Genomic DNA, 27606 nt, shown 5'->3' with positions numbered 1-27606 from the left:
GTATATACAGTAATTAGATAAATTGTGGCCCATGATATTGGGTGAGCTAAGTAAATTGAATAAATATAGTAAGCTATGGAGAAATATATTCATGAGGTACATAAAATGCAAATTTAAAGAAGGGCAATCCAAGAAGCAAGTTTTGCAAGCCAAATTATTTTTTTCACGTACCTCTTTCTATCCTAAAGAGTATCCACCAAATTTTCTGTACTTTAAAAGTTGTAACAGGAAAATTAAATGTTTAGAAAATGCTAAAATCAGCAGACAGATCTTAAAGATAGACATATTTCCCCTTAAATGATGCTACCAGGCAGGTTTCCATTAATTTTAGGTAGTAAGATAGTTATTGAAAACATTTCTGTTTATATGTTTGCCTTTCAATATAGTGCCATGTTTCCCAAACTCTGCTGCTATGCCCCAGAGCACCTTAGCATACACACAGGGTGCCACAGGATATTTTACTATTTAATAAATGTCATTGTCGACACATACTTTGGGAACCGCTATGCTTGCCATGAAAAGAATTACTTAAGACAATAAGACTATCAAGAGTACCAAACTTGGAAACTTCTGATAGAAAGTGTGGATTGTTTTATTAAGAAAATATTTTGTAAAATATTGGAATGTATAGTGAGACACTATTCAAATTTGGCTTTTACATATTAAATTTATATTTTATTATTCCTTACTTTTAAACATCAAATATCTTATTACAATGCTGCTTAGATATTCTTTTCACTAGTTTCTCTTCCCCATTCTTTCAAACATAGCAAGCATAACTGAACTATTTCTTGTTTTTCAGAAGTTATTCATCTACAGTATCACTTAAATTTAAAAGTTTGGTAAATTGATAAAGCGTTTTATCTTGGTTTTTACTTAACTTACTGCAATATCTTGTACATAAAAGTTTTAATAGTTTGTTAACATTTAACACCAAATACATTCATTTCCAAATCTATTGGAAATTTAGGCCCCTGACAGAATTTACCATCTTTCAAGGCAGCCCTTCCATTTTTAACCAGCTGTGTTAAAAAATGTACCTACTATCCAGCCGCCCTGTTTAGGATAACCCGTTCCCTCTTAAATAAGAGGGATACGGGGGACCCCTTGCAGGGTAGGGCTGAAGACTATGCCCAGTTCTTGGCGGACAAAGTTGCTTGGTTTCGGTCGGATCTGGACTCCACTCTTGCAGACCCAGCCGAGGCACGAGTGGACGACTTGGTAGACCAGCGCTGGGTTGAGTTTCAGGACGTTACCCCCGGGGACGTGGACAAGGCCATGAGGGCTGTGAGTGCCTCCACCTGTGTACTGGACCCGTGTCCCTCCTGGCTGGTAGCTAACAGCAGGGAGGTGACACGGAGCTGGATCCAAGCGGTTATTACCGCCTCGCTTCGGGAGGGGCACTTCCCCGCCGCACTTAAAACGGTGGTGGTGAGACCCCTCCTGAAGAAACCATCTCTGGATCCAGCTGTACTTAACAACTATCGTCCAGTCTCCAACCTCCCCTTTATTGGGAAGGTTGTTGAGAAGGTGGTGGCCTACCAGCTTCAGCGGTCCTTGGAGGAAGCCGATTACCTGGACCCCTTCCAGTCCGGCTTCAGACCTGGTTACAGCACAGAAACCGCTTTGGTCGCATTGACCAATGATCTCTGGAGAGCCAGGGATGGAGGTCATTCCTCCATCTTGGTTCTTCTTGACCTCTCAGCGGCTTTCGATACCATCGACCATGGTATCCTTCTGCGACGACTGCGGGAGGTGGGGGTGGGAGGCACTGTTCTGCAGTGGTTCTCCTCCTACCTCTCGGACAGGTCGCAGTCGGTGTTGGTCGGGGGACAGAGATCGACCATGAGGCCCCTAACATATGGGGTGCCGCAGGGGTCGGTCCTGTCCCCCGTACTATTTAACATCTACATGAAACCGCTGGGCGAGATCATTCGGAGGCACGGGATAAGATACCATCAATACCGCCCCATGCCAACTCAATGAAGCGGTGGACGTGATGAACCAGGGTCTTGAGGCCGTTAGAGACTGAATGCGGGCTAACAAGCTTGTACTCAACCCAGAAAAGACCGAGTGGCTGTTGTGTTTCCCTCCCAACAATTTGGCTAGCATTCCATCACTCAGGCTGGGGGGCCAAATTTTACACCCCTCAGACAGGGTTCGCAACTTGGGAGTCCTCCTGGATCCACAGCTGACCTTTGATCACCACCTGTCGGCTGTGACCAGGGGGGCATTCGCCCAGGTTCGCCTGGTGCGCCAGTTGCGACCCTACCTGAATCGGGAGGCACTCACAACAGTCACTCGCGCCCTCGTGACCTCTAGGCTGGAATACTGCAACGTGCTCTACATGGGGCTGCCCTTGAAGAGCATCCGGCGACTTCAGCTAGTCCAGAATGCGGCCACGCGAGTGATTGTGGGTGCACCTCGGTTCACCCACATAACACCTATCCTCCGCGAGCTGCACTGGCTACCTGTTGATCTCCGTGTGCGCTTCAAGGTGCTTCTTACCACCTATAAAGCCCTCCATGGTAGTGGATCTGGGTACTTGGGAGACCGCCTCCTGCCGATTACCTCCTCGAGACCGATTAGATCTCATAGATTAGGTCTCCTCCGAGTGCCATCTGCCAGCCAGTGCCGGCTGGCCACTACGCGGAGGAGAGCCTTTTCAGTGGTAGCTCTGACCCTCTGGAACGAGCTCCCCGTGGGGATCCGTACCCTCACCACCCTTCAGACCTTCCGCGCAGCCCTCAAGAACTGGCTATCCTGCCAGGCCTGGGGGTAGAGATTGATCTGCCCCCACCCGAATGTTGGATGAATGTTGTTTATTTTTTAATTATATGTAATGTTATATGTTATTGTTTGTATCCCCCTTCCTATGAGTTGTTAGCCGCCCTGAGTCCCCTCAGGGAAAAGGGCGGCCTATAAATAAACCAATTCAATTCAATTCAATATCTAATCTGCAGGTAGTCCTACATAATGCTTCCTTGTGAACATTTGTTCAGCAATTATTCAAAGTTACAGTGAGGCTGAAAAAAAATGAGCTTACGATGTGACTGAAATTATGGCTTTTGTAGCACCCCTGTGGTCACATCAAATTCTAGGTGCTTGGCAGGCCACATACACTTATGACTGGAGGCAGGGGTGGGACTGGACTAGCCAGTTCGGACTGGTTCGGGTGAATCGGATGCTAATTTTTCATTGGTTCACCGAACCAGTAGTTGGAAAGACTGGTTGGCCCTGCCCACCCTGCCCCACTCTTCCCAGGAATCGCCACGTGGCCCGTTCGTCAGGCCAGGTAAGTGCAGGGGCCGCACGGAAGCTCTGGGAGGGTGAAAAACGGGTCTCCTGGAACTTCCAGAAGTCCAGAAACAAACTTGTTTCTGGCCTCCATAGATTCTCTGGAGCTTCGGAGAAGCCGTTTTCACCCTCCTGGAGGCTCAAGGAAAGCCTCCGGAGTCTGGGAGGCTAAGACACCACACCACCACCTCACCGTGTTGTAGGAGGCTGAGCAGCCATATGCCCCATGGCCACGCCCACCCAACAACTGGGCAGAGAACTGGTTGCTAAAAAATTTCAATCCCACCTCTGACTAGAGGGATGTTTCAACTATCTCTACCCCCTCTATCTTCTCTCATTTATGTCTCTTTGACCCCCTGCTGCCCTATCTTGTGGGGCGGCAAGTGTGCCTCTGGGGTTGCCTATCATACCCTGGGAAACTTCAGCCCCCTTCCCCCCAGCCAACACCAGGGAACATTCATTTTCCCAGATGCCTTCTCTCCCCAGTTCCATGCAGTTCCCTGGCCCATCAAGTATTCGTTCACTCCCCAGCCCACTCAGTATGCACCAACAAGCCAGCTCATTCATTTGTCCCTCATAGTTCTCTGTACCAATCTTTCACTTTTTACTGTGTCCTTTTCAGACCCAGCTTCTTCAGTGAACATTTCTTACAATATATTTGGCTCTTTAAGTCTTTGTAAAGCTGCACTGTTTTTGTAAATGATGGAAGTCACATGTAAAGTCTTAATGAACTATTGCAATGGTAATTGCTGGGATTGCCATCATAGGTGGTGGACTCATGTGATGTCTCACTTTACGAATGACCTGATTTATGATGGCAATCCTGATTCCAATTGTGGTTGTAAGTCAAGTACTACTTGTAGTGGTAGTTTGTTATAATTTGAATCTATTGCATCTTTGCCCTTCTTTCAGAACAATTCTGAACAATTCTATCCCATCTTCTACATGATAGGGATTCTGATAGTTAAAAACAGCTGTCATGTTTCCCTCCAGATTTCTCTTCTAAAAGACTAAGCAAACACAATACCTCGAAATCTTTATAAGTATTTCCCTCCAGATTCCTTATCATCTTCGATATTCCTTTCTGGATACACTTCAGTTTAGCTCCTTCCTAAAATCTGATTCCCAGAACTCAATGTAATATTCTAGGTAAAGTCTAAATAGTGGAGAATATTGGAGAGAAGTGTACAGGCTTCTCTTATTCTCGACCTTACACTTCTGTTGATGGAGCCAGTGATTGTTTTGCTTTTTTATACAACTGTATCACATTGTTGCTTCTTTTGGGCATGTGATCCTCCAAATCACACAGTTTTTTTTTGCTGCTGCTGTGTTGTGCATCTCTGCCGCTCTTTTTGCGGCAGCCATTAGTATAGCAGAAGGAGTGCTGTGGCTAGAGTTGCGGGAGCAGCCATTAGGTAAGCATGTGTGGGGCGCATGGGGCATATCCCCCCTCCCTTTCCCCCCTCTGGCCTTGTCTCTTCATCTCATGTTGTTTGCACGGCAGAGGAAATGGCGGGGACCAGCTTCGCATGCATTTAAATATTTTCGGGGAGGGCTTATTTTTGGAGGAGGGCTTATTTTAGTGCATGCACTCAAAAGCCCGATTGGGCTTATTATCTGGGGAGATCTTATTTTGGGGAAAATAGGATAACAACATAAATATCATAACTTTTTAACATTTTGTTTGTTTCATTTCCCAGGCTCAGCTGTCTTTCTCTTTTTGTTAAACATTATTTTGTCTGAGAGTGTTAATATTGCTGGCCTCATTGCCTGTGAGTGTAATAACTGATATGTAATAGTTTATAAAAAAAGATCAAGACTGGAAACATTCACTCATACGCACAGCCTAATTGGGACTGGCAGAGACTTGTTGCCTCTGAACTACCAACATTGCAAGACATTCTCAGATATGGCCTACTGTTAAGAGAACAAAGTAGTGATGATGCTAGAAACTACTCAGCAGCCAGTCTTAGGGGACATATATCCAAAAGTGCTTAAAGGTGGGAGTGAGCGAACAGTTCTTTTATGATTCCTGTTGTAAATTCACAAATAACAATCTTGAACAAGTTCCACGAGAGCTGAGTCAAGTCAAAAACATATCTCTATGGTAGAGGAAAGCTAGATATCAAAGATACTTTCACTGTGAAACTTGACAAACTGGACTGGACTACTGCAATGTGCTCTAATGGGGCAGCCCTTGAAGAGTATTCGGAGACTTCAACTCGTCCAGAACGCAGCCACGCGAGCGATTGTGGGTGCACCTCGGTACACCCACGTTACACCTATCCTCCGCGAGCTGCACTGGCTACCGATCAGTCTCCGGATACGCTTCAAAGTGCTAGTCGTAACTTATAAAGCCCTTCATGGTATTGGACCTGGGTACTTGAGAGACCGCCTGCTGCCAATTACCTCCCAAAGACCCATTAGATCACACAGGGTCGGCCTCCTCCGGGTTCCGTCTACCAGCCAATGCCACCTGGCTACTACCCGGGGGAGAGCCTTCTCTGTGGCAGCTCCGGCCCTCTGGAACGAATTCCCCGCAGAGATTCGGACCCTCACCTCTCTCCAGGCCTTCCGAAAAGCCGTCAAAACCTGGCTTTGCCGGCAGGCCTGGGGTTGATGAGTTCCCCTCCCCTCTCAACCTGTGTGGTAGTGTGACTCTTGGCTATTTTAACTACTTGTATTGTGTTCTATGTTCCCCTTTTCCCCCCTTTGAGTTGTTCCCTCCTGGAGAAGGGCGGCATACAAATAAAATAAATCTAAATCTAACTGTTTGACATCCTCAACTACAAGTGTCAAATTGTTCTGTGTGTCTAATTGGGCTGCCCTGCTGGCTGCAAAAAAGTTCACAATAACTGTACCTGCCTTAAGGAGACGAAGATACCATTGAAGGAACTTTCATTAAAGGTTAGGGAGACAAGATTGGTTCTTTTGAATCTCACCAAATATGCCAGGCAGAAATGACTAGGCAAAAGGCAAAAGCAGCAAGATGGGTTCACCGACAAAAGAGCGAACGACAAAACCGCGCCCGACTAAACCGCGTCGCTGATGTCATCAACAGGGCGACAACAGCGCGGAGACAGAAGCATGCTGTAAACCCTAAACCTAAACTTAACCCCTAATCCTAAACCTAACCCTAAACCTAAACCTAATCCTAAACCTAAACCTTAACCTAACCCTAAACCTAACCCTTAACCTAACCCTAACCCTAACCCTTAACCTAACCCTAAAGCTAACCCTAAAGCTAACCCTTACCTTAAGTTAAATCGGCTTTCTTTCGACGTGCTAATTAAAGCGCCCTTCTTTCTCCGCGCTGGCTGTTGTTGCCGCGTTGATGACGTCAACGATGCGGTTTAGTTGGGTGCAGTTTTGTCGTTCGCCCTTTTGTCGGGTCACGGCAAGATGATGAGGGACAAAATCTTGCTAAATATAAGCAGAGAAGAATTCCAGACATTTCGGTATTGACAAATGAAGTAAGTATCTCTTATGATGAAAATGAAGGACATGCGACTGATGATGAAGATGAAGAGGAAGGTGATCGAAGTTTTGAAGAGGCCTTAGACCAAACACACATGCCCTCTACTTCAAAAGAAAAGACAGAGCACAACAGATTAGAAATAACAAATGTCACTATGCAGAGCATGATACAGTATTGGTCTATGTGTCATGATGCCATTACCACAGCCGCCTTCATAGATTCTGGCTTGATCACCGAAGAAGACAAGAGACTTGTAGTTGACCACAATAAAGTAAAAAGAACCCGGGGGAAAAATATGAAGTTCCTAGATCAAGAATTTGATGAGCTCTGTCAGAAGGGCAAAATAGAATGCATCTTCTTTGACGGCCGTATAGATGCAACTAAATGTATGCTGAAAGCAAACAATTCAGGTCAGCAATTCCCCAGTGCAACCAAAGAAGAATATCATTCTGTGCAGTGAGCTGGGTGGAAGATATCTTTATCATTTCACTCCAGAGAAACGTTCAAAAACAGGAAAACCTGCTCAAGTGATTGCAGATAATATGGTGTATTTCATGAAGAAGAAAGGCGACAAAAGCTTAAGGACCACTGGAGGAGATTCTACAAATGTTAATATTGGCCTTGAAGATGGTGCACTGGGTGGAGGTCATGATTGACTGGAAGTTGATCTGGTTGGTATATGCACTGCACACGGATGAATTACCCTATAACACTTAATGGCAAAATTGGATGGAAAGACCTTGCCTAATAACAAATGGGCAGGTAAAATTGGCAACATGCTAGACATTGCAACAGAACTTGACATTGATCCTTCACCAGAATTTTAATTGGTGAGCCTATCATTTCACTGAACGACAGTGTTGTAAAGGATCTCTCTACTGATCAAGCACATGGATATAGGATCGCAAAGTCAATAAGGACAGGACAACCTCTCATAGATCTAGCTCTTCTGGAAATTGGCCCCATAAGCTGTTCACTCTGGTTGACAACTGCAAATAGGCTTTGTTGAATATGGGTTTCAAAGCATGGCTTTAAAGGCAAAACTCTCCAAAACGTAAGAATGATAGTAGTTGTTGGTGTTGTACTACTCTTGCTGGTTCAACATCAAAGTAAAACATTCCTGGGTTGAAGGCCCGCATCACGTGTTATTCCATCTGCAGCAAGTCAGACTGCAAAAGAAGGCTGTGGTAGATGCTGTTTTGCCAACCATTCAGCACTCAGCCTGGTATGCTTTCAGTGAAATGATAATCCAAGCACTTTTGTGTTCAGATGACATTCAAGAGAGGAGAGCTGGTGTGCAAAAGATCATTGACGTGGTGCAGACAATGACACGCTGGGAGATTTTTCTGTACGTGCAAGAAAAACGCATTTAATCAGCAGCAGAGCATTGACTCTGCTGGAACTGATTTACTGGTGTGAAGGTGTATATGAGCCACCTTTGATGTGCAAACTGATTACAGCAGAAATAAAGAAGTTCATTGACAAACCAATGCAAGTACCACAGTAGCCCTGTCATGCCCAATCAATAGAGAGTTGTGTGAAACAGGTCACAGAGGCAGCAAGCAATGTATATGCACATGAGAAACGTGAGGACCAGAAGCAAATCGGCACCTGATGTCAAAGAATAAATCAAATCAAGACTTGATGAAACTCACTATTTTTGTAATTCAGATAATTGCTTTCTGATGTTAGTTTATAATAGCATGGATTATTTTTTGCTTAGCTAGATAAGATTCATGCAGAAAAAAACTTTAATTTTTGTAACACAAGGTGTAATTTTGAGAGGATAAAGTTATCAGTATTTGTGGGGTATATGATCAAATACCAACTAAACATTGTGCAATTGTAAAAATAACAGGAGATTTGAATTCTTGATGTAAAAACACATATTTTTAGAACCCTGAAAAAAATTGCAAAAATTAATTTTCACCCGATTAAATGACACGCCCCCTAAACCCAATTGGTTCCCCTAACAGCCCTAAACAGAGTATTTCTGCTGTGCTTTATAGTTAGGATAAAATTTTATGTTGGAATATAGTGTTTCATTTTCTCCAAAATTTTCTCATTATTGGCAAAAATTTCTGTCATTTCATCTGTTCGTGGAAAATTGTTCCAGTATCTTGCTGCATCATCCAGGTGATTTCTGGCAAACCTGAGCTAAGAAGCTATGTGCTTTCTGAAAAGTTATAGGATTTTTAAATAATTCATGTTCATTGTTTCCCTTATGATGATTACATGAATAGTGACATCAAATAATGTAAACATGACCTTTACACAGCTGAGTTTTGACCATCATTTGTCAGCTGTGACCAGGGGGGCATTTGCTCAGGTTCGCCTGATGCGCCAGTTGCGGCCCTACCTGAACCGGGAGGCTCTCACAACAGTCACTCGAGCCCTTGTGATCTCCAGGCTAGAATACTGCAACGTGCTCTACATGGGGCTGCCCTTGAAGAGCATCCGGCGACTTCAGCTAGTCCAGAATGCGGCCGCGCGAGTGATCGTGGGCGCACCACGGTTCGCCCACATAACACCGATCCTCCGTGAGCTGCGCTGGCTACCTGTTGATCTCCGGGTGCACTTCAAGGTCCTACTTACCACTCACAAAGCGCTCCATGGTAGTGGATCTGGCTATTTGAGAGACCGCCTTCTGCCAATTACCTCCCTGCGTCCCATCAGATCGCACAGGGTAGGCCTCCTCCGAATTCCATCCGCCAGTCAGTGCCGACTGGCGACTACGCGGAGGAGAGCCTTCTCAGTTGCAGCTCCGACGCTATGGAACAATCTCCCCGTGGAGATCCGCACCCTCACCACCGCCCAGGCCTTCCGCACGGCCCTTAAGATCTGGCTATCCCGTCAGGCCTGGGGATAAAAAATCTTAGTTCGTCCCCTCCCGAATGATGAATGAATGTTGTGCTCTATTTTTAATATTATGTATTGTCTTATGTTTTTTGTCTTTGTACCCCCTTCCCCGTGTTTTGTAAGCCGCCCTGAGTCCCCTCAGGGAAAAGGGCGGCCTATAAATTATAATAAACATTCCAAACATTCCAAACATTTACCTTGATTTTTTTTTAAATTTCCAGAGTATTGTGTACCCTGCTCTTTATATGATTTTTTTTACAACTTCTAGAAGGAATAATGTTGATGTTGCATGTTCTTTACACTATCTGCCTGACCATGGATAGATAGAGGCCAGAGTATTTGGCAGTGGTTTTTTGTCTTGTACTTACTCATTATTTTTACTGAATTCTGCATACATCTTGTTTGAAGCATGAAGTTCATGATGCACAGAGGAGATTGCAGTCAGTGGTAGCATCAATAGTGTATGTGGTTTTTTTCCCCCTATAGGCAGGGCCCCTGCAAATTACACTTGATAGTCATCTCATTGATTGAAACATCTGCTTCAACCTACCTCTTCAGGGAACTGATTATCCATATTAGAACAGGGCTTCACGTATGCTTTCTAACAGACAGTGAATATCAGCCCAGTGATGTCATTAAAAATGTCATACTGTATGTAGTTTGAATGGTGTTTGTTCAGTCAGTAAGTGTTATTATCAGTAGTCAAATGCAGCACTGAATGTACCATAAATTATAGTTCTGCGGGATTGCAGATGTTTAAAAAGTATTCTTAAGTATCATCACTGTAGCCATGACTTTGTGATCCTTTGCAACCCGATACCTATTTACCAAGAGAAGTTATGTGATCTATTTTAATAATCTAAGTATTCTCTATCATGTAAGATTCTGTTACAGAGGCAAGGGTGCTGATAATCTTGCTCCAATTACTTAATATTATTAGTAATTTGGTTATGATTCTGACATCTAGGATTGCAGTGGACATTGTGACAACTGTTCTTGTTACCCTTGCAAATAGAAATTTTGTATTCTTTAGATATAAGCATCCACTCATACAAGCACATGAATGAATACACTAATTCTCAGGAAGTAGATATGAATCAACTTACAACTACAGGTAGCCCTGGACTTACAACAGTACATTTAGTAACAGTTCAAAGTTACAATGGCACTGAAAAAAGTGACTTAAGACTGTTGCAGCATCCCCATGGACCCGTGATCAAAATTCAGATGCTTAGCAGCTGGTTCATAATTATATGGTTGCTGTGTCATGTGGTCCCCTTTTGGAACCTCCTGACGAGCAAAGCCAATGGGGAAGCCAGAGTCACTTAACAATTGTGATAATAACTTAACAACTACAATGATTGACTTAAAAGTGGCAAGAAAAGTTGTAAAATAGGGCAAAACTCACTTAACAAATGTTTCACTTAGCAACATACATTTTGGGCTCAAATGTCGTAGGTCGAGGACTATCTATTATTTTTTTATTGCTTCAGAATTGCAGTATACCCACAGCCCTGCTGCTAGCATGCTTTTGAAGAAGCTTCAGTGTTCATGACTGTAATAAAACGATGTAAATATGAACAGATAACCTAATTAAGAGTTACCTTAAATGCTGTAAGACTTTCATATATGTTAACAAGTTCCTCATTATAGGTCTTGTATTTCCTATAAAACCCTCTTTTCAATTTAATTTGGCAAACTTAAGTCATTCAGGCAGAGAAACATTCTGTGAAAAGCTTTTTGCCTCAGGCTGAACATGTACTGTAAAGTTTCAGGGTTACGGTTCAGCCATTTCAAAAGAACAAGATGGGGAAAATGAGCTCTTTTAATGCTTCTGTCTTTTGGAGAAACACAACATGAAAAATAGAATTTCTTGTGACAACTTGGTTAAATGTACTTGCTTATTGATTTCAATGATACTGGTATTTTTTTTAAATAGATCAGTGTGTCAGTCCCTTTAGTAAGCGTGCTTTATTGTTTGGATAGACACATACTCTATTTTTACTTGCTCTTGCAAACAAGTGACATGACCAGCTTCATTATTTCAAGTTATATACCATGTTACATGGAGTGTAAGGAATTAAAGAATAATCACAATTAAGGAAGGGATGCAGGAATAGTTCAGCGAGGTGAAAGGAAAGTGAACAGAAAGTTATACAATCAGTGACCTAAGATAGGACCTTGTCATTTGGATATTGCTGATTTCTTGAGTAGAAGATGCTTACAGAAAACAGGATGGTCATATGCTGGGATAACACATAATGTCAGTTGAACTTGCTGAAACGGCATTGAATTAATGGTTCATAGGCTATTATGTAAATGTACATAATACATCCAATGTTTCTCAAACCAAAGCAACTTGCCAAATGTCTGTTAATTCAGAAGCACAGAGGAAGAAATCTAGACCTGAAGCATGAATAATAAGCTTTTTACTTCTTTACAGAGAAATGAGCAATCAACTCTTGAGTTTGAGATCCAATTGTCTACAATAAATATTCTAATTCAACCAAGTTGTGTCTTGGAATCCTCTGCACATCTAGCCAAGAGTTAAATTATACCATGTTTCCCCGAAAATAAGACACTGTCTTATATTTTTGTTGCCATAAATCAAGGAACCAGGTCTTATTTTTGGGGGGGGTCATCTACTGACTCACCTCATTTGCGCGCATTGCCCCAAGCCTCCTTTTCATTGTCAGAGGCCTTCAGGAACTTCTGCAGTTGGCAAGGCTTTCCAGAAGGCCTCTGAGCCGATAACAGAGCTCCGGATTGATCCTGAGCTCTGTTTTCATCTGCAGAGGCCTTCTGGAAAGCCTTGCCAGCTGCAGAAGGAGAGGGATGGCAAGGCAGGTGTCAGGGTGTGTGAGGCTTGGCTGCAACTGTCCAAAGGTAAGTAGTAGGGCTACTCCAACCCTCCCATCCCTACCCTAGCTTTTTTACCCGTGCTCCCTGGAATGGGTAGGGTCTTAATTAGGGTTTTATTGGGGGGGTGTAAGGTTTATATTGGGTACACATGTAAAAATCAAGCTAGGACTTGCTTTCGGGGTAGGTCATATTTTCAGGGAAACACGGTAGGGTAAGTGTTTGAAGATTGGTGATTTACTACCAAGTCTGGTGAATAGAGGAACAACTTAATGGCTTAGTGTGTTGTTAAACTCAATTATTGTGCTTTATTAAAACTATGACTAAACTGCCATAGTTTATTGTTTGGATAAATTCCAAGACTTCAGCTAAACCTTTGTTTGTCTTCTATTATCAAGTAACAGATAGAGCAGGCTTGCACAACATACAGCCTGCCGAGCAGCCCACTGGTGTTTTTAGCAAATTCACTGACTTCAAAAAACTAAACAGGGTTAGGTAGAATCTGGTTTGCATTGGATAAAGATTACTTGCTGTTACAAGTAATAAATAACACTCAGATTTTCTCTTCTATGGGTTCTTTGATTTATTTGCTAATATGGTTCATTTTAGAGACAATAAAAACATAATATTCAATATTTAAAGTTTTGAAGGAGAATGTTTATGAACATCATATTTTAGCTGTTGGACTTAAAAGTTTTTATAAACTTACATTTTATGATAATTAAAAATACATTCAAATCTACTTTTGTAATCTAGTGTAATCTAAAATTCTGGAATTTTCAAATCATATTCAACAGGTACTCACTTTAGTGAAGAACTGAATTCTTAAATAACAGTAAAAAGACATTGTGGCAGTCTTCAAAAGAAGATGAGAGAAATTTCCTTTTGAAGACAGCCACATTGCCTTTTTGTTGTTGTTTATTCTCTACATCTGAACTTATTCTTAATATAAGTGTTGTTTAATAATTAATTTGGATAGAGTAAGTGGCTTAGCCCTAATGATTACATATTTCTTCCATTGTCAGAAATAATATTCCTCTCAATACCATCTGTTAAAGAACAAGGATAATGATATTGCACTCACATCCCAATTGTATGCTTCCCAAATGCATCTGGCTGGAAACCGCAGGAATAAAGTGGTTTACTATTAGAAGGATTGTGTGATGATTCAGATTCAGTTTCAGAAAGGTACTTTAGAATGTATACTACACTTTTTTACAACTCCTTAAGCAGCCTAATTTTTTCCTAGGATAAAGTGGCAACAATGCAATTTAAGGAGAAAATGTGGTTGCTTTAAAGAGTTGTAAATAGATGCTGTGTTTGTACCCAGCAGCATCTTTCCAAATTATTTACAAAAGCATACTGTAGCCCATTCAATAATCTTTGGATTTAATCTAGTATAGCTCTGTTTCCATTTTACGTAATTCTATTATGTTTCTAAAGTTTTAGAAAGCACCGGAGTCTTAGCATCATGCCTTTAAGGATTTGCCTATTAAAAATGTACAGAGAACCAGATCAGAGCCATTAGGTACGGTCTCAATGAAGAAAATAAGAGTATTGATATATGTCTTGGTGAAATGTATCTTGGTATGCTCTGTGAAGCAAGTTCTCTCAGGTAGCCCCAGATAGGTTACATTACAGTAGTCCATGTGCATGGTAATGCTCCAGGTGGAGATTCAGCTGGTGCACCAACTGAAATTGGATAAAGGCCTGCTTCCCTTGATACAGAGCAGTGAGTGGATCACATAGTATTCCAAGTGACAGATCTGCTGTTTCAGGGCAATGCCACATCAAAAGACAATGCTGGAACAGTCAAGGGCTTTGAGGAATGAATATCAAACCCTTTTTGCTGGGGTTCAGCCTCTTCCTATTTTATCCCATCCAGACCCTAGCAATCTCATGATACTCAGATAAGATATTGATAGCTTCTTCTACCTAGCATACTGATGATACTGCAGCCTGAACTGATAGATTACCTTTTCAAACACTTTTGTAGAAGTTTTAAAAAATGGGGAGAAAACCAAATTTTGCCATAGCCCAGAGCAGCAACTGGCCAGCTGATCTCCCCACTGTTTGAAACTATTGACCGGAACAACTCTAATGTACCCAGTGACTATGTCTTGACAATCTTTCCCAGAAAGAGTGAATTAGAAATGGAGGTAATAAGTGGCTATTTGAATAATAGGCAATGAAACTTGAGTTTCTGGAACTAGTATGAATATCTTTTAAAATGTTTCATGTTTTTCTTTTTGCCTAGCTTCCTTTTCACAGGCAATATTGGCTTATCTTTGTCAAACCCCCAGAATGCCATACCAGGATTTAGATCAGATAGAGAAAGTTTGTGGGCATCCAAATATTGCAATAATAGTTTTTCTAGAAGCCTTCATTGCTGGTCACATGGTCTTCAACTTATTTATAACAAAATACTTTTAGACCACGTTTAAATTCTTTAATATACTTTTCATAAATTGCATCTCTATATTACAATACATTGATTTATTAGTAGAAAAGGGCTGGAGAATTACCCAAAGTGCTTACACGATGGAGGTTGAAAAAGGATGGTGGATAGCTATATTCTGACCTATTGTTGAAAACACTAAGGGGCTAATAGTTGGGCCATTTGCTCATATAGCAATAGCAGTAGACTTATATACCGCTTCATAGGGCTTTCAGCCCTCTCTAAGCGGTTTACAGAGAGTCAGCATATTGCCCCCAACAATCTGGGTCCTCATTTTACCCACCTCGGAAGGATGGAAGGCTGAGTCAACCCTGAGCCGGTGAGATTTGAACCGCTGAACTGCTGATCTAGCAGTAGCCTGCAGTGCTGCATTTAACCACTGCGCCACCTTGGCTCTAACTCTATATAACCAATATCAGTTGGAAGAGGATAAGGTTTTGTTTGGAACATGGTAAGGCCACAATTGTCAGACACAGGAAATAAAATGGGCTGGATCTGCTCTATATTTATGTTCTGGCATGACCAGAATTTATTCAGAATAGAGCATTGGCCTTGGCAACGAAGACTTTAATCAGATTATCCATATCAAGGGAGGGATTGCAGCATTGAATCCACGGATGAAACATGAAATCTACTCTATGCTGTCACATCTAAAGGAGTAACTTTTCTCCTGAATATAGAATAGGCAGCAATTAGCCCAAAAGATACACTTCATAAGATTTAGCACTAAAGAAATACAATCAGTCTGATTAAAATCCAGTATTTACACTAATTGTGAATATATTTTGATTGCTGATTGTGACCATCATGCTGCCTATCTGTTTGAAGTTTGCCAGAATTCCAGGAAGAGGCTTTTCCCTACATTTTTGTGAACTGTACAGGGTCCAGTCCAGCGGTGTACTGCTAGCAGCTGGGTGTTGTAGCTAAAATCTGCTATGAACTGGCTTGCCAAATTCCTGAAAATTTAGCCATTAGCTCTTGACAGCTTGTATGAGTTGATTCCAGATCATCATTGGTCCAATTGTATAATCATGCATATGCAGGCCTCCCATTCAGGATTTTAATGGAAGTAATGTACTATGCCTATTGTTAAAAGAAAGCTAGAAAGTGGACACCATGGGATTTGAAGCATTATGCTTCAAATGCTTTGTGCTTTTGGATCACCAGTTATCAAGATCATGTGGCAAGAATATCAACATTCTGGGACAAAATCACATTTCCCCCTCAATCTCTCACATGACAAATAGAGAGATTTGTCTTCCATAGTCTTCCATGCTGAAGCCTGCCCATCTGGCAAAATAGCAAATTAACATGCCCCATCATAGAAACAATTCTGCTTCAAAAATTGTATCTCTACCGAATAGCGCTGTTTCTTTATGTTTAGCCATCAACTCAGAAAGTTGCAGTTAAGGTTAGGGTTAGGTGTCTCGTTTAACAACTATGGTGATTAATTTATGAGTGCACGGAAAGTTACATTTTGAGTCACAATCATGTGGTGTCTTACTTAATGACCATGTCACTTAACAGTGGAGTTGCCATTCCCAACTGTGTCGTTAAGTGACAACTACATGCAGTGTGACATAGATGTATAAAAATAAATATTTGTTACATCAATAGAGGACACAAATGGCCCTCCTGCAATGGAGCCAAAATGACCATGCAGAATGCAAAGTATAATTCTGTTTTTCAAATCCATGTTTGATTGAAAGTTTCCCTATGAAATTGTATTGAATAATCTCTCTTCCTAGTTAAGAAAGGCAATGGTTTTTTAAAAAAAATCCTTGTTCTTTTTCAAGCAATGCATATGGAATTTTGAGGAATACAGGAGATGGCCAGCATATACAAAGTGCTGATTTGGAGTAATATTCTGAAAATCTAAGTGATGCCTGCTAGATATTATCAGAAAGACTCCTTGTTCCTTCTTCTACATATTTTCTTGCACTTTTGAAATCGTTATTATTAATAGATAATCTAATGCATAAAAATTCCCTTGACTGGCAAAAATAACCAATCCTATTTTGTAAATGCATATGTATCTATGTAAGGGTAAGAATAATGTAAAAAAATATTCTACATATATTCATCAAGCCTCTGTGGAAAAGTTTCTTAAACTTCAAAGGCATAAAGTTTTTGCCTCCTCTCTACTCCCTCAGTTGCTTATGTAATTGCAGGTTTGATATGCTAATTCCTTCCTCAATCACTTTTGCAAGAAACTGAAACTGAGCAAAAATCTTCAAAAACAACTCAGACCAGGGAGGCTTCAGGAGAGACCATGCTACCAGGTGATTTAAGGCAGGTGGAATTAATCACACACACATTTTCTGCAGCAGAGAAAAGTAGATTGCATTTTGCTTGATGCTTTTCCATGGTGCTCTTCTTACAAATCACACTATACAAGTGAATCATATCAGAGAAAAGGTTCAGTTCACTTGAGTACGTTATTATGGCTTATAGAGGCTGCCGACCTTGGCCTGCCCCTTTAAAAACTAACTTTTCTTTATCTCCCAATATTCTTGGAACAATGATATTCCTCAACCAACCATCTAAGGATAATTGTTCTGGGGAAAACTGAGGAGGGAGTATTGTGTATAGCTTCCTTGACTTTACAGATAATGGTGGGATATTAAACCGACAAATAACTCAAGCTCTGTAGTGCTGCAAAGAGCACTTGGGTCATATTTCTTTCCATGTCATGATATGGTTATTCATCTTTCTCTCCCTCTCCACACACACACCCTCACACACAGGGGAATATTTTGTTACATTTGTAGAAAAAAATAGAAAAATGTACAAACTCTTTTGTGTTTACTTAGAATTATGTTAGCTTCCTTTATTTTTTGTAAAGAGCAAAGATGATCCTTTAAGTAAAAAAAAATCCATATTTTTTTTAGCATTCTGTGCTCTATTTCTCCATATCTATATTTAGACATTTGACCAATATATTCTAGTTGATTAGAACCTATAATTGATATTTACCATGTCACATCCAAATCTTTTGAACCTATGCTTTCCAACTTGAGTCAGATGTCACTTATCAGATGTCAGATGTCACTTATCCTGATTATTTTTTTGGATCCATTTATGCCATAGGTAGTAGCATTTTACAGATAGTCCTTGTCTGACCACTTGTTCAGTGACCATTTGAAGTTGTGATAGAGATGTACGAGTGGTACTTATGAACATACTTAAAAAATCCAACTCTTGTAGCACCTCTATAGTCATGTAATCATAATTTGGGTGCCTGGCAATCAGTTCACACTTATGCCAGTTGGAAGCATCCCTCAGTCATGTGATCACCATTTGCAACTCATTTACTTTGTTTGTGGTAAGTTGCCGGAGAAAGTCACAAGTCCCTCTATTCAGTTCTCCTGACCTTTCTGCATTTGCACCCTGCCATTTTCTTCTCCCCCTGGCCCTCCTGTATTTGCACACAACCTGCACCATGCTCCAAGACATCCTGCAGTTTTTCTGACTTTCTTGCAGCACCCACGTTACTTACCATGATCAGTACCCTAATAAACTACTACAAAACTACACAACTACTAGTAGTTCTGACATCTAGTAGCCTTGTAGGAGTTAAGTGCTGTCCAAGATGAACAGGAGGAATTCATTGGGCTACCTTGGGGATAATAAGATAATAAGAAACCAGGTAGGGGATATAGAAAATGAACCAACTCCTTCCATATCAAACAGGCAGGTCATGAAGTGGGGAGACCAACAGATTTCCAATGGACAGACGACCTTATTTCGGGGATCAAAAGAAAATAAGACCCTGTCTTATTTTTGGGGAAACATGGTAATTATTTCACTAACTTGGAATTGCATGGGTAATACAGAACCTTCTCTTGGGCATACTTTAATATATGCCATATGCCTTATTGGAGGGCTGGTTCAATAGGATTCTCTCTGAGATAAATAGGCTCATACCAGTTTAGCAAATAGGCACCTTTATAGGCTCAGCTGATTTATAGGTCACCTTGTGTGATCTTGAGGCATTACTTGCAAAAGAGGGCAGCAACACAGTTACCTTTCATAGCCCAGTTTCTCATGAAAACTTGGAGGAGGGAAATAATTTGAAGGAGAGAAAAATGGACCATGGGAGAATTGGCCAAGAAACACAGCCTAGAGAATGATTAGATATGAGACAGTGTAGCCCTCAACTGGATAGTGGCCAGGACAAGAGGCTTAGAAAAGACTCTGTAGTTTCTCCAGCTATAAGGAAGATAGCGGGGGAATTGTGCTTTCAGACTTGCAAAATTTTGTTAATTTGTTAATTTAATTCAGCTTTACAATGAAGTAGAATTAGCTCTTCTCCATAGTGGTGGAGGTAGCATCCAGACTGAGACTGGTTGATATCATCCACTCACTGATAGGACTGAGTTCTGATGATGTTAAGCCACACCCCTGTTGCTAGGCAGACCCAACTTTTGACTCAGTCTATCAGTGAGGACAGATGTGTTATTAAGGAAGACAGTGGGGGAATTGTGCTTTCAGACTTGCAAAATTTTGTGAATATGTTAATTTATTTTAGCTTTACAGTGATGTAGAATTAGTTGTTCTGGTTGTGTTTCCTATTTGATCTACCTAGTAATGCCAACAATTGCAAGGATTGTTGTCACTAAGCCATGCGGTCACGTGATGTCACACTTTATGTCCACATTGCTTAGCAATCACAATCCCAGTCCCAATTGCTATTGTAAGCTGTACCAGTGGTCAAATTCTTTCCATTCCAGTCACTGATTTTTCTTGGTTTGGCCACCTTGTAGAATCAAGTGATGTATCCTATCAGTTCTCAAAGTGACCATGTCACTTATCTCCTTTGGTGACAACATGGTCTTGTGGAGCAGCCATTTCAAGATATATCAAGATGAAAAGAATTGGTTACTGTAATGTTTCTTTTTAATTGGCCCTCTTGAGGGAAGCTAGACTCTTTCCAAAATCTTAGTTCTAGAAAGTTTTGGATAACACATAAATAGTATATATGAATTGATAAACTGTCACTTGACGTTAAAGGGAGTTAACCATTTACTTCCAAACTCTTTAAGTTCAAGTGTATTAATACTTTTAAAAAATTGTGTATTATATACCTTTTTATAAATAAAACTAAGTGTACCTAAAATTCTTAGTTATGCAATCTTTAACAAGAAATGTGTTTCATATTATATATTTCCTTGTATTCTGTTCGTGTTCCCCTTTGGAAAATCAAGCTGTAATTGAATAAAAAGATAATGGAGTTTTGAACATTTTTTAAAATCCCTATTTATAGTTAAGTTCGTGGCTGCTGTCAGTATAACAGCATAATTCACAGTTTATTGATTTTGGTTGCTCAGAGCTGTGGTACAGGGTCAAAAGTTTCATCTGCTATCACAACAGGTCAGAATTTTGTGCCCTGGATATTTGACACTGAGTGAAATTGGCAGAAGAATGATAGACTGCCTATTTTCTCAATTTTGCCAATGTATGAACTCTAGCACAATGCCCACGAGACAGAGAGTTTTGTTGTTATCAACCAGGAAAAAGTTGAGAAGTGAGCTGTAGCAGTGCCTATTGAAAAGCAGCTTAGCAATATGCTCTGCAGAATTTTTTTATAATTCTGCATACTTTTAAGATTTAGCTTAATCCATATACAATTATTAAATCAAATTTATGTTATTTAAATTAATTAGAATATAAGTTATGAATTAATTTGTCAGTATGTATCCTTTTTGCATCCAATCTGATAATACAAATTCATGTATTTCCTATAAGATACCTAAGGTTTCCCTGAATTCTGTTTTGGTGTAGTATAATGCAGACTGGGGGATCATTGCTGCTAGGAAATATCTTTCTGCCAATGTTAGTTTATTTGGGGTTTTTTTTGGGGGGGGGGGGAAATAAAATTCTTGCCTATTTTCAAACACATATGTGTGTTATAATGCAGAATAAAAGTGGTTAAAATGGTTATTAAAATCTCTCTGCTTCATTATGCAAATTGACTGTGCAAGGGACTTTGCTTAAAGATAACTTACAAAGAAGGTTTGGGAAGTGCCTGGCAGGAGGGGAACAAAGAATCCAATCCACTGGCAGATGATAGTCTCTCACAGCAATGATAGTACTGTGTTGCATAGAGTTTACAATAAAGCATGAATTGTTGCTAGTTCTTAAAATTATTTTCCAATCCACATCCTTCCTACAGCCACTTTTTATTTTGTACTTTTGAAATTAGCCTTTTCTAATTACAATAGACAGTCTGTTTTTTTTTATTTACACTTCCTGTAAGATTTACATTTCCGGCACACTGGAATCTGCTTATGATTTTTGCCAAGATTTCTGACTTCCATCCCATCTCAATTTAAAATGGTTTTTGTTTCATATTTTTTAACTTAGGCTTTTATGGTATATGCAAAACAAGAATCAGACCCAAACAGTAAACCGGAACATATATCCTTTAATTTTGTCCAAATTAAATTGTACTATTGGATGCAGGTTAGGGATTTTTGAGTAATTTGTCCCTTTTTAAAAAAAAAAAAATTGATGATCAAACTGATTTATTTTTAAGTGAGCGTTGAAGGAGATGCTTTAAGGAAGTCTTTAGTAAATAGGAAGAAAAGTTTATTAATCAGTTTTTTTTCTGTTTTGTAGAGGGTATAAGAAAAATGCAGCCATATACTAAATAAAATAATAATAAAACTACAGAACATGTAATTGGTATGCATTGGCAAGAAGCCTGTAAAAATTACACATTTTTTTAATTTGGGAAAAAGTAAATAATGTTTACAGGCAAAGAATATTTATTTCAACCTCCCAAAAGAAGGTGATCAAAAAGCTCCTAACCTTTTGGTTTTCTATATTAGACATTAATCGGTAAATCAGTTCCATTAGTCTCTTCCTGCCCAGAGATTTTACATAAAAATTAAAGTTAAATACAATGTTTGAAAGCGGAGTTAGACATAGTCTTTTTGCAGTCCTTAGAACCAGTGAATTGCTCATAGCTCTTTTGATTTCTTCTAATTGTTTTAGAGATACGTTGGAGGTACATTTAGAGCTACATTAATTTTGAGAGCCACAGAAGCAATTCTGGTTTATATCTTTGTTTTTTAAACACACTGGTGTAATTAGACCTGGTTTTATAATGTTTTGTTAGTGTTCAGTTAGTAACTACAAGTAAAATAAATTGCAGCAGTGTAATATGTAAGAAGTATCTCATATATGATTGTTAATTTAAATTGATATTGATTTAAATTATGTGATGGAAGTAATTTAAATATGTGGTGGCAGATAATTTTAGTGTCTACTGTAATTCAGGCCCCCCCTGATTTATATAATTGTCTAAAAGAGGTTCTATTCTTTTTTATAAATAGGGAAAAAGAACAAACACAAGAAGAGGAACATTTGATGGAAGAAAAGAAAAAGAAAAAGCAGGAAGAAAAGAAAAAGAAGGAAGGTGCTCAGAAAAAGGTTTGTTAAGATCTTATATAATTTAACACTTAGCCAATTTCATTAGTGTAAGTTGGGAAAAAATTCTTACGTTTAGAAATATAGTCTAATTAGGTTTCATCATTTGTAAAAAGTACCAAACATTATGCATAAATTTGTTCTTATTTTTACTGCTTCAAACTACAATATTCTACTACAAGCAGATTTCCTCCTGGCCTGATCAAATGTTTTTCTTAAAGCACAGTTTAAGTAGTCTATGAACAGTAGCTAAATATTACCATCTGAAGTAATTCCCAGGTGAATTATATATTTCAGAAACATAACAAAAGTCTTTGAGCCAAGGTGGCGCAGTGGTTAGAGTGCTGTACTGCAGCCACTTCAGCTGACTGTTATCTGCAGTTCGGCGGTTCAAATCTTACTGACTGAGGGTTGACTCAGCCTTCCATCCTTCCGAGGTAGGTAAAATGAGGACCCAGACTGTGGGGGCAATATGCTGACTCTGTAAATTGCTTAGAGAGGGCTGAAAGCAAATGTAGTGTTAATGGTAAAATTGTCAGATCAAGTCAGAGATTAGGCTTTTCAGAAAGTTGTACTTCAAGCCAAGTCTGGAAATTAAACTATTATAAATATATTTTGATATTTGACTGGTCTCAGAAAAAGTTTAAATATTAGAAAAACTTGAACTTCATTCACATTCCAGTTTGGCTGATTAAAGCTAGTTGAAGAAATCAGCTACTTAAAACTGATCACCTATTATTGAGTAGATCTTAACTGCCAAGTAGATCCTTATTCCCAATGTACTTTACCAAGTGCCCCTGCACTCCTTCCTTTATTTGCCATTTAGAATTGAATTGACATTGACATTCTTGCAAGCTTGAATTCTGTGTGTCTATATTGGGATCAGAGTTAAATACTGAATCGTCAGGATCACTTCAGAATGAGTCCATCAGCGTCTCAGAGCTGAACATGAACACTACTTGAGAGGCATTTTTCTCAGTTCATATTCATTCTCTCTCCCTCTCTCCCCTTTCTAAGGAAGATTTGTCTGAAGGGACCATGGCAATAACTTAAAATTTTATAGTGATTGCTTTTCATTAAAAGCAAGGATTAATAATTTCTTACTCTTTTAAAAATATTGCTCTTTATAATAACAAGTTTTATTCCACTATTTAACATGCTGCAAAGATTTTGCCAAGACCCTTCCTTCATTTTGAGGGATGGGACTGTCTCACCGCACTGGGATTGGCCCATCCCACTCATGCCAGCAGAGTAGGCATGCTGTGGGTCCTGTCAGCTCGATTATTCCAGCTTGTGGAGGGGGGGTCTAGGATGAGGGCCTTCTCTGCTGCTGCTTCTGTCCTATGGAACATTTTGTCCCCCTGATATGAGGTTGCCCAACCCTGCTATCCTTTCGTAAGTGCCTAAAGACCTGGCTTGTGGCCCCAATGGGGGAACAGCACACTGGAGGTTGGTTGATTAACAACAGATCCTACCTCAGAATTCATGATAAAATCGAACATCTAAAACAGCCTTAAATGTAATAGTTTAAGACAGGTAGAGAGAAGGCATCAGACTTCTCTTAGAATATTGTTCTGCGTTCTATTTACAGTAATGATGATTTTGAGATGTTTGAAGCAGCAGAGGGAATCCAGAACCCTGAAGACATTCAGGTTCTTTGTGTATTTAAAACTATCTGAATCATGCTCATTATAATATTAATAATATCACTTATTAACTCAAATATTCATGATATACTTAAGTAGTTATATCCTTTCTGTGTTGCCTTAAAATGGTTGTAAACTATACTTTGTATGTAGGTATACACATATACCGTACACACGTTTATACCCACTAATGTACATATTTCATTACCCAGACTAATTAAATCATTGACAGTCTACATTCTTTTTATAACTTAATTTGTATAATTATTCAAATATGTGTAATTAATTTGAAGAGTTCAATGTAAATATATTAAAGTGTCGTATTTCATAATATGTCACTTTAGCATACATACTGTATATTCAATATTTTCTGGTGGCAAAGCAAAGTTACTTTGATCACTATAAACTAGAGCCAGTATAAATTACCTCATGTTTACTGTGTTGCTTTCATTATTTGTAACAAAAATGTTTTGAACCTATGCTTTTTAAATGAAGTTATGAATAAAATATATGTGGTGGAGGAAAGGTGTGCAACCTGATGTTTTCTAATTGCCTAATTCTTGGGTTTGTGAAGTTTACATTCAAAGGTTTCTGAAAAATGCAAGGTTATATACCACTAAGCTAGAGAGTCAAGAGTCAACAACATAAAATTTTGCTTGTCCTCATGACACTAAATCCCATTTCTACATATTACAAGGGTTCAAAAGTAAAAGTAAAAATGCTATATATCTATCTCTATATATATCTATCATATGGGCTGACATTAAAATAAACCATCTTCAGGGGTTCTTTTGCTGATCTTTGTTCCTGCCAGACAATATTAACATGGTGATCATGTGACTAATTGTTAGAGCTATATGTTATTTTTTTTCCACAGTTGTCTTCGATAAAAAAACTGGCTACTAACTGATCATTTTATTGTTTTTGTTTTTCAGGCTGCTGAACAAAAAACCAAAGGTAATTGAATATATAAATATATATAAATATTGATTTAAATTGTTTCCATGACTATTATAGCAAGAACATGATACAGTATATATGATAATAGTATTATTCAATTTTGTGATTACAGAGAGGTTGCAAATGAATCCTGGTACTGATTTTAATTGAGCTGATAAGCAAATTGGTAACTTTATAGCAGTTCCATCCTAGCAATACAATAGTTAAACTGTATGAAGTATGGACACAGAATACATAGCCAACTTGTGGATGATAGCAAAATTGCAATAATTTGTGTTGGTTTTACTAGCTTATTTATATAACAACAGGAAAAAAAATAACTATCATTTTCCTGTCCAAAAAGAGACAGTAAAATGTAAAACCAAGTCATTTCATGTAACTCTTAAAAATAACAATGGTTAATAAGCTCATTCATTTCAGTAGTTCTAGAACCAACAGAGAGAAATTGTATTCATTAAAAAGGTCACTACAGTATTAAAACTGCATCTAAAAAAGCAGATGGTAAAGCATTCAAGCATTGTCTGGGAAATTTTTCTAGTATTTGGGCCCAATTTAAATAGCAAGGTAATAGGCTGATTCTTGTTATTCAGAAATAATTATTATTATTTAAAACTCTGGGTTTTGAAATTTTGAAATACTGTCTAATCCACTTGGTTGTTCTTTGTGCTAAATAAGTTGCCTAAGAGTATTTCTAGTCCTGTCATAGCTCAGAGACATAGATCTAGTTTAGGCATAATAAGCAGATTCCTTTTCCTTCATGTTCCATTGCCTTTGGATTAAGATAAACATTGCTACTTCAAATAAATCAAGAAAATTGGGTTTTCTGTCAACTGTGTGGAGAGCTTCCCAAGTTTAATTTGTGACACATACTGTCAATCATAATGATAGACTATCACATAGGAAGGTCTGAACTGGATTTAGATAAATTTGCTTCATCCTTCATCCAAATCACTATAGCTGAGATGATGCGATTTAAAATGCCATGTCCAAAAAGCAAAATTGGAAACTGAGCAGAAAATAAGCTTCTTTTTAAAATTTAAAGTTTCACAATTGCTTAGATATTACTTTAACGTAAATGTAAAGAAACATTTCCCATGATTCTTACATACACACCTAGTCCCCACAACTGTTTTTATAAAGTAGAATAGCAAATTCTATGTCCTATATGGAGATTCTGTATGATCTGCACTTTACATAATCTTCTAAAAATGCAAAATGTAACATTTATATGGCATAAACAGCATTACTTCATATCATAAATTCCAATTATGATTAGGACTAAGCAATACTACACCAAACTGAAAAGATAAACAGGAATTTTCAGAACATGAAGGGAACATGAATTCATTTTGAGCTAGTAGACCTTGTGTGGCAAATGTATGTATTAACGTACTGTTAATGTGCTAAAGAACCTCCCCCTTCCTTTCCTTGTGACAAAGTTCATGGACAATAGAATTGTTAAGCTGGGATTTTTCCTTTTATTTTGTTCTAAAACAACTAATAGACATCATTTGTAAGCATTCATGAAAGGGAGAAGAACACTGTTCATTTGAATAAATAAACTAAACCGAAAACAAGAGGGGGACAGTTTATAGCCATGATGGCAAACCTATAGCACATGTACCAGAGGTGGCACACAGAGCCCTCTCTGTGGGCACGTGTGTCATCGCCAGTTAGTCTTCTGGGCCAGCTGATCTTTGCATGTGCTGGAGGCCCAGAAACCCGAAGATCAGCTGGCATGCGCATGCTGGCCACCTGGTCTTTGGGTTTCCAGGCCTCCAGCACACGTGAAGACCAGCTGGCCGCTGTGCGTGCATGTGCTGGAAACCAGAAGACCAGATGGCCAGCGTGCACCGGAAACCAGAAAACCAGGTGGTCTTCAGTTTTTGGGGGTTCCGGCGTTCATACGCTTTCCATTTTGGGCACTCGGTGCTGAAAAGGTTCACCATCACTGGCTTACAGTGATGCATTTACATTCATGATAGCATGAACAAACCACCAAATAAAAATATGTAATATGTTTTTAGAGATAAATCTTTTGGGGGAAAGAGGCAGAGGCCTCTGTGTCTGTAATCTGACTACTTTAATAAAGATTATATTTGACATAATATAATTTGGCCAGTCAAACAGTGCTTAAAAGCTTGCAAAAAGACTGTGAAGATAATAGCCATTCCTTGAAGATTAAAACACATTTCTGGTAATTCCAAGTCCTTCAACATGAGGCTAAATTCATAGATTTTTCTACTTATAGCTTTTGACATATTTAATGTCTATCAAACTTTTTAACCTTTGTTTATAGTCATCTAAACTCATAACCATAGGTAGTCCTTGATTTACAACCATTTGTTTAATGATTTTTTGAACTTATAATGGCACTGACATTAATAACTTACAATCATTTTTCACACTTATGACAGTTGCAGCATCCCCATGGTCACATGATCAACACTGGCATGCATTTATGACAGTTGCACTGTCCTGGAGTTATGTGATCATCTTTTATGACCTTCTGACAAGCAAAGTCAATGGGGACACAAGAGTCACTTAACAACCATGCTATTAACTTAACAACTGCAGTAAACAGCTGTGCCAAGAAAGATAGTAAAATAGAGTAA

At 39.2% G+C, this 27606-nt stretch overlaps 1 protein-coding gene across 1 annotated transcript in view; it reads left to right on the top strand.

Annotated features, from left to right (window-relative positions):
• Positions 1–27606, top strand: part of TNRC6C (trinucleotide repeat containing adaptor 6C) — a 141842-nt gene that overhangs the window by 10879 nt on the left and 103357 nt on the right. The window contains 2 exon segments of the mRNA XM_032208885.1: positions 22292–22388; positions 24967–24988. Coding sequence (XP_032064776.1) covers positions 22326–22388; positions 24967–24988 — 85 coding nt within the window. The 5' untranslated portion in view covers positions 22292–22325.

The sequence above is a fragment of the Thamnophis elegans genome, chromosome 2, assembly GCF_009769535.1.
Source record: "Thamnophis elegans isolate rThaEle1 chromosome 2, rThaEle1.pri, whole genome shotgun sequence".
NCBI classification, from domain to species: Eukaryota; Metazoa; Chordata; class Lepidosauria; order Squamata; family Colubridae; genus Thamnophis; species Thamnophis elegans.
Note: the sequence above shows the minus strand (reverse complement) of the source record. Positions and strands in the feature narration are given on the sequence as shown.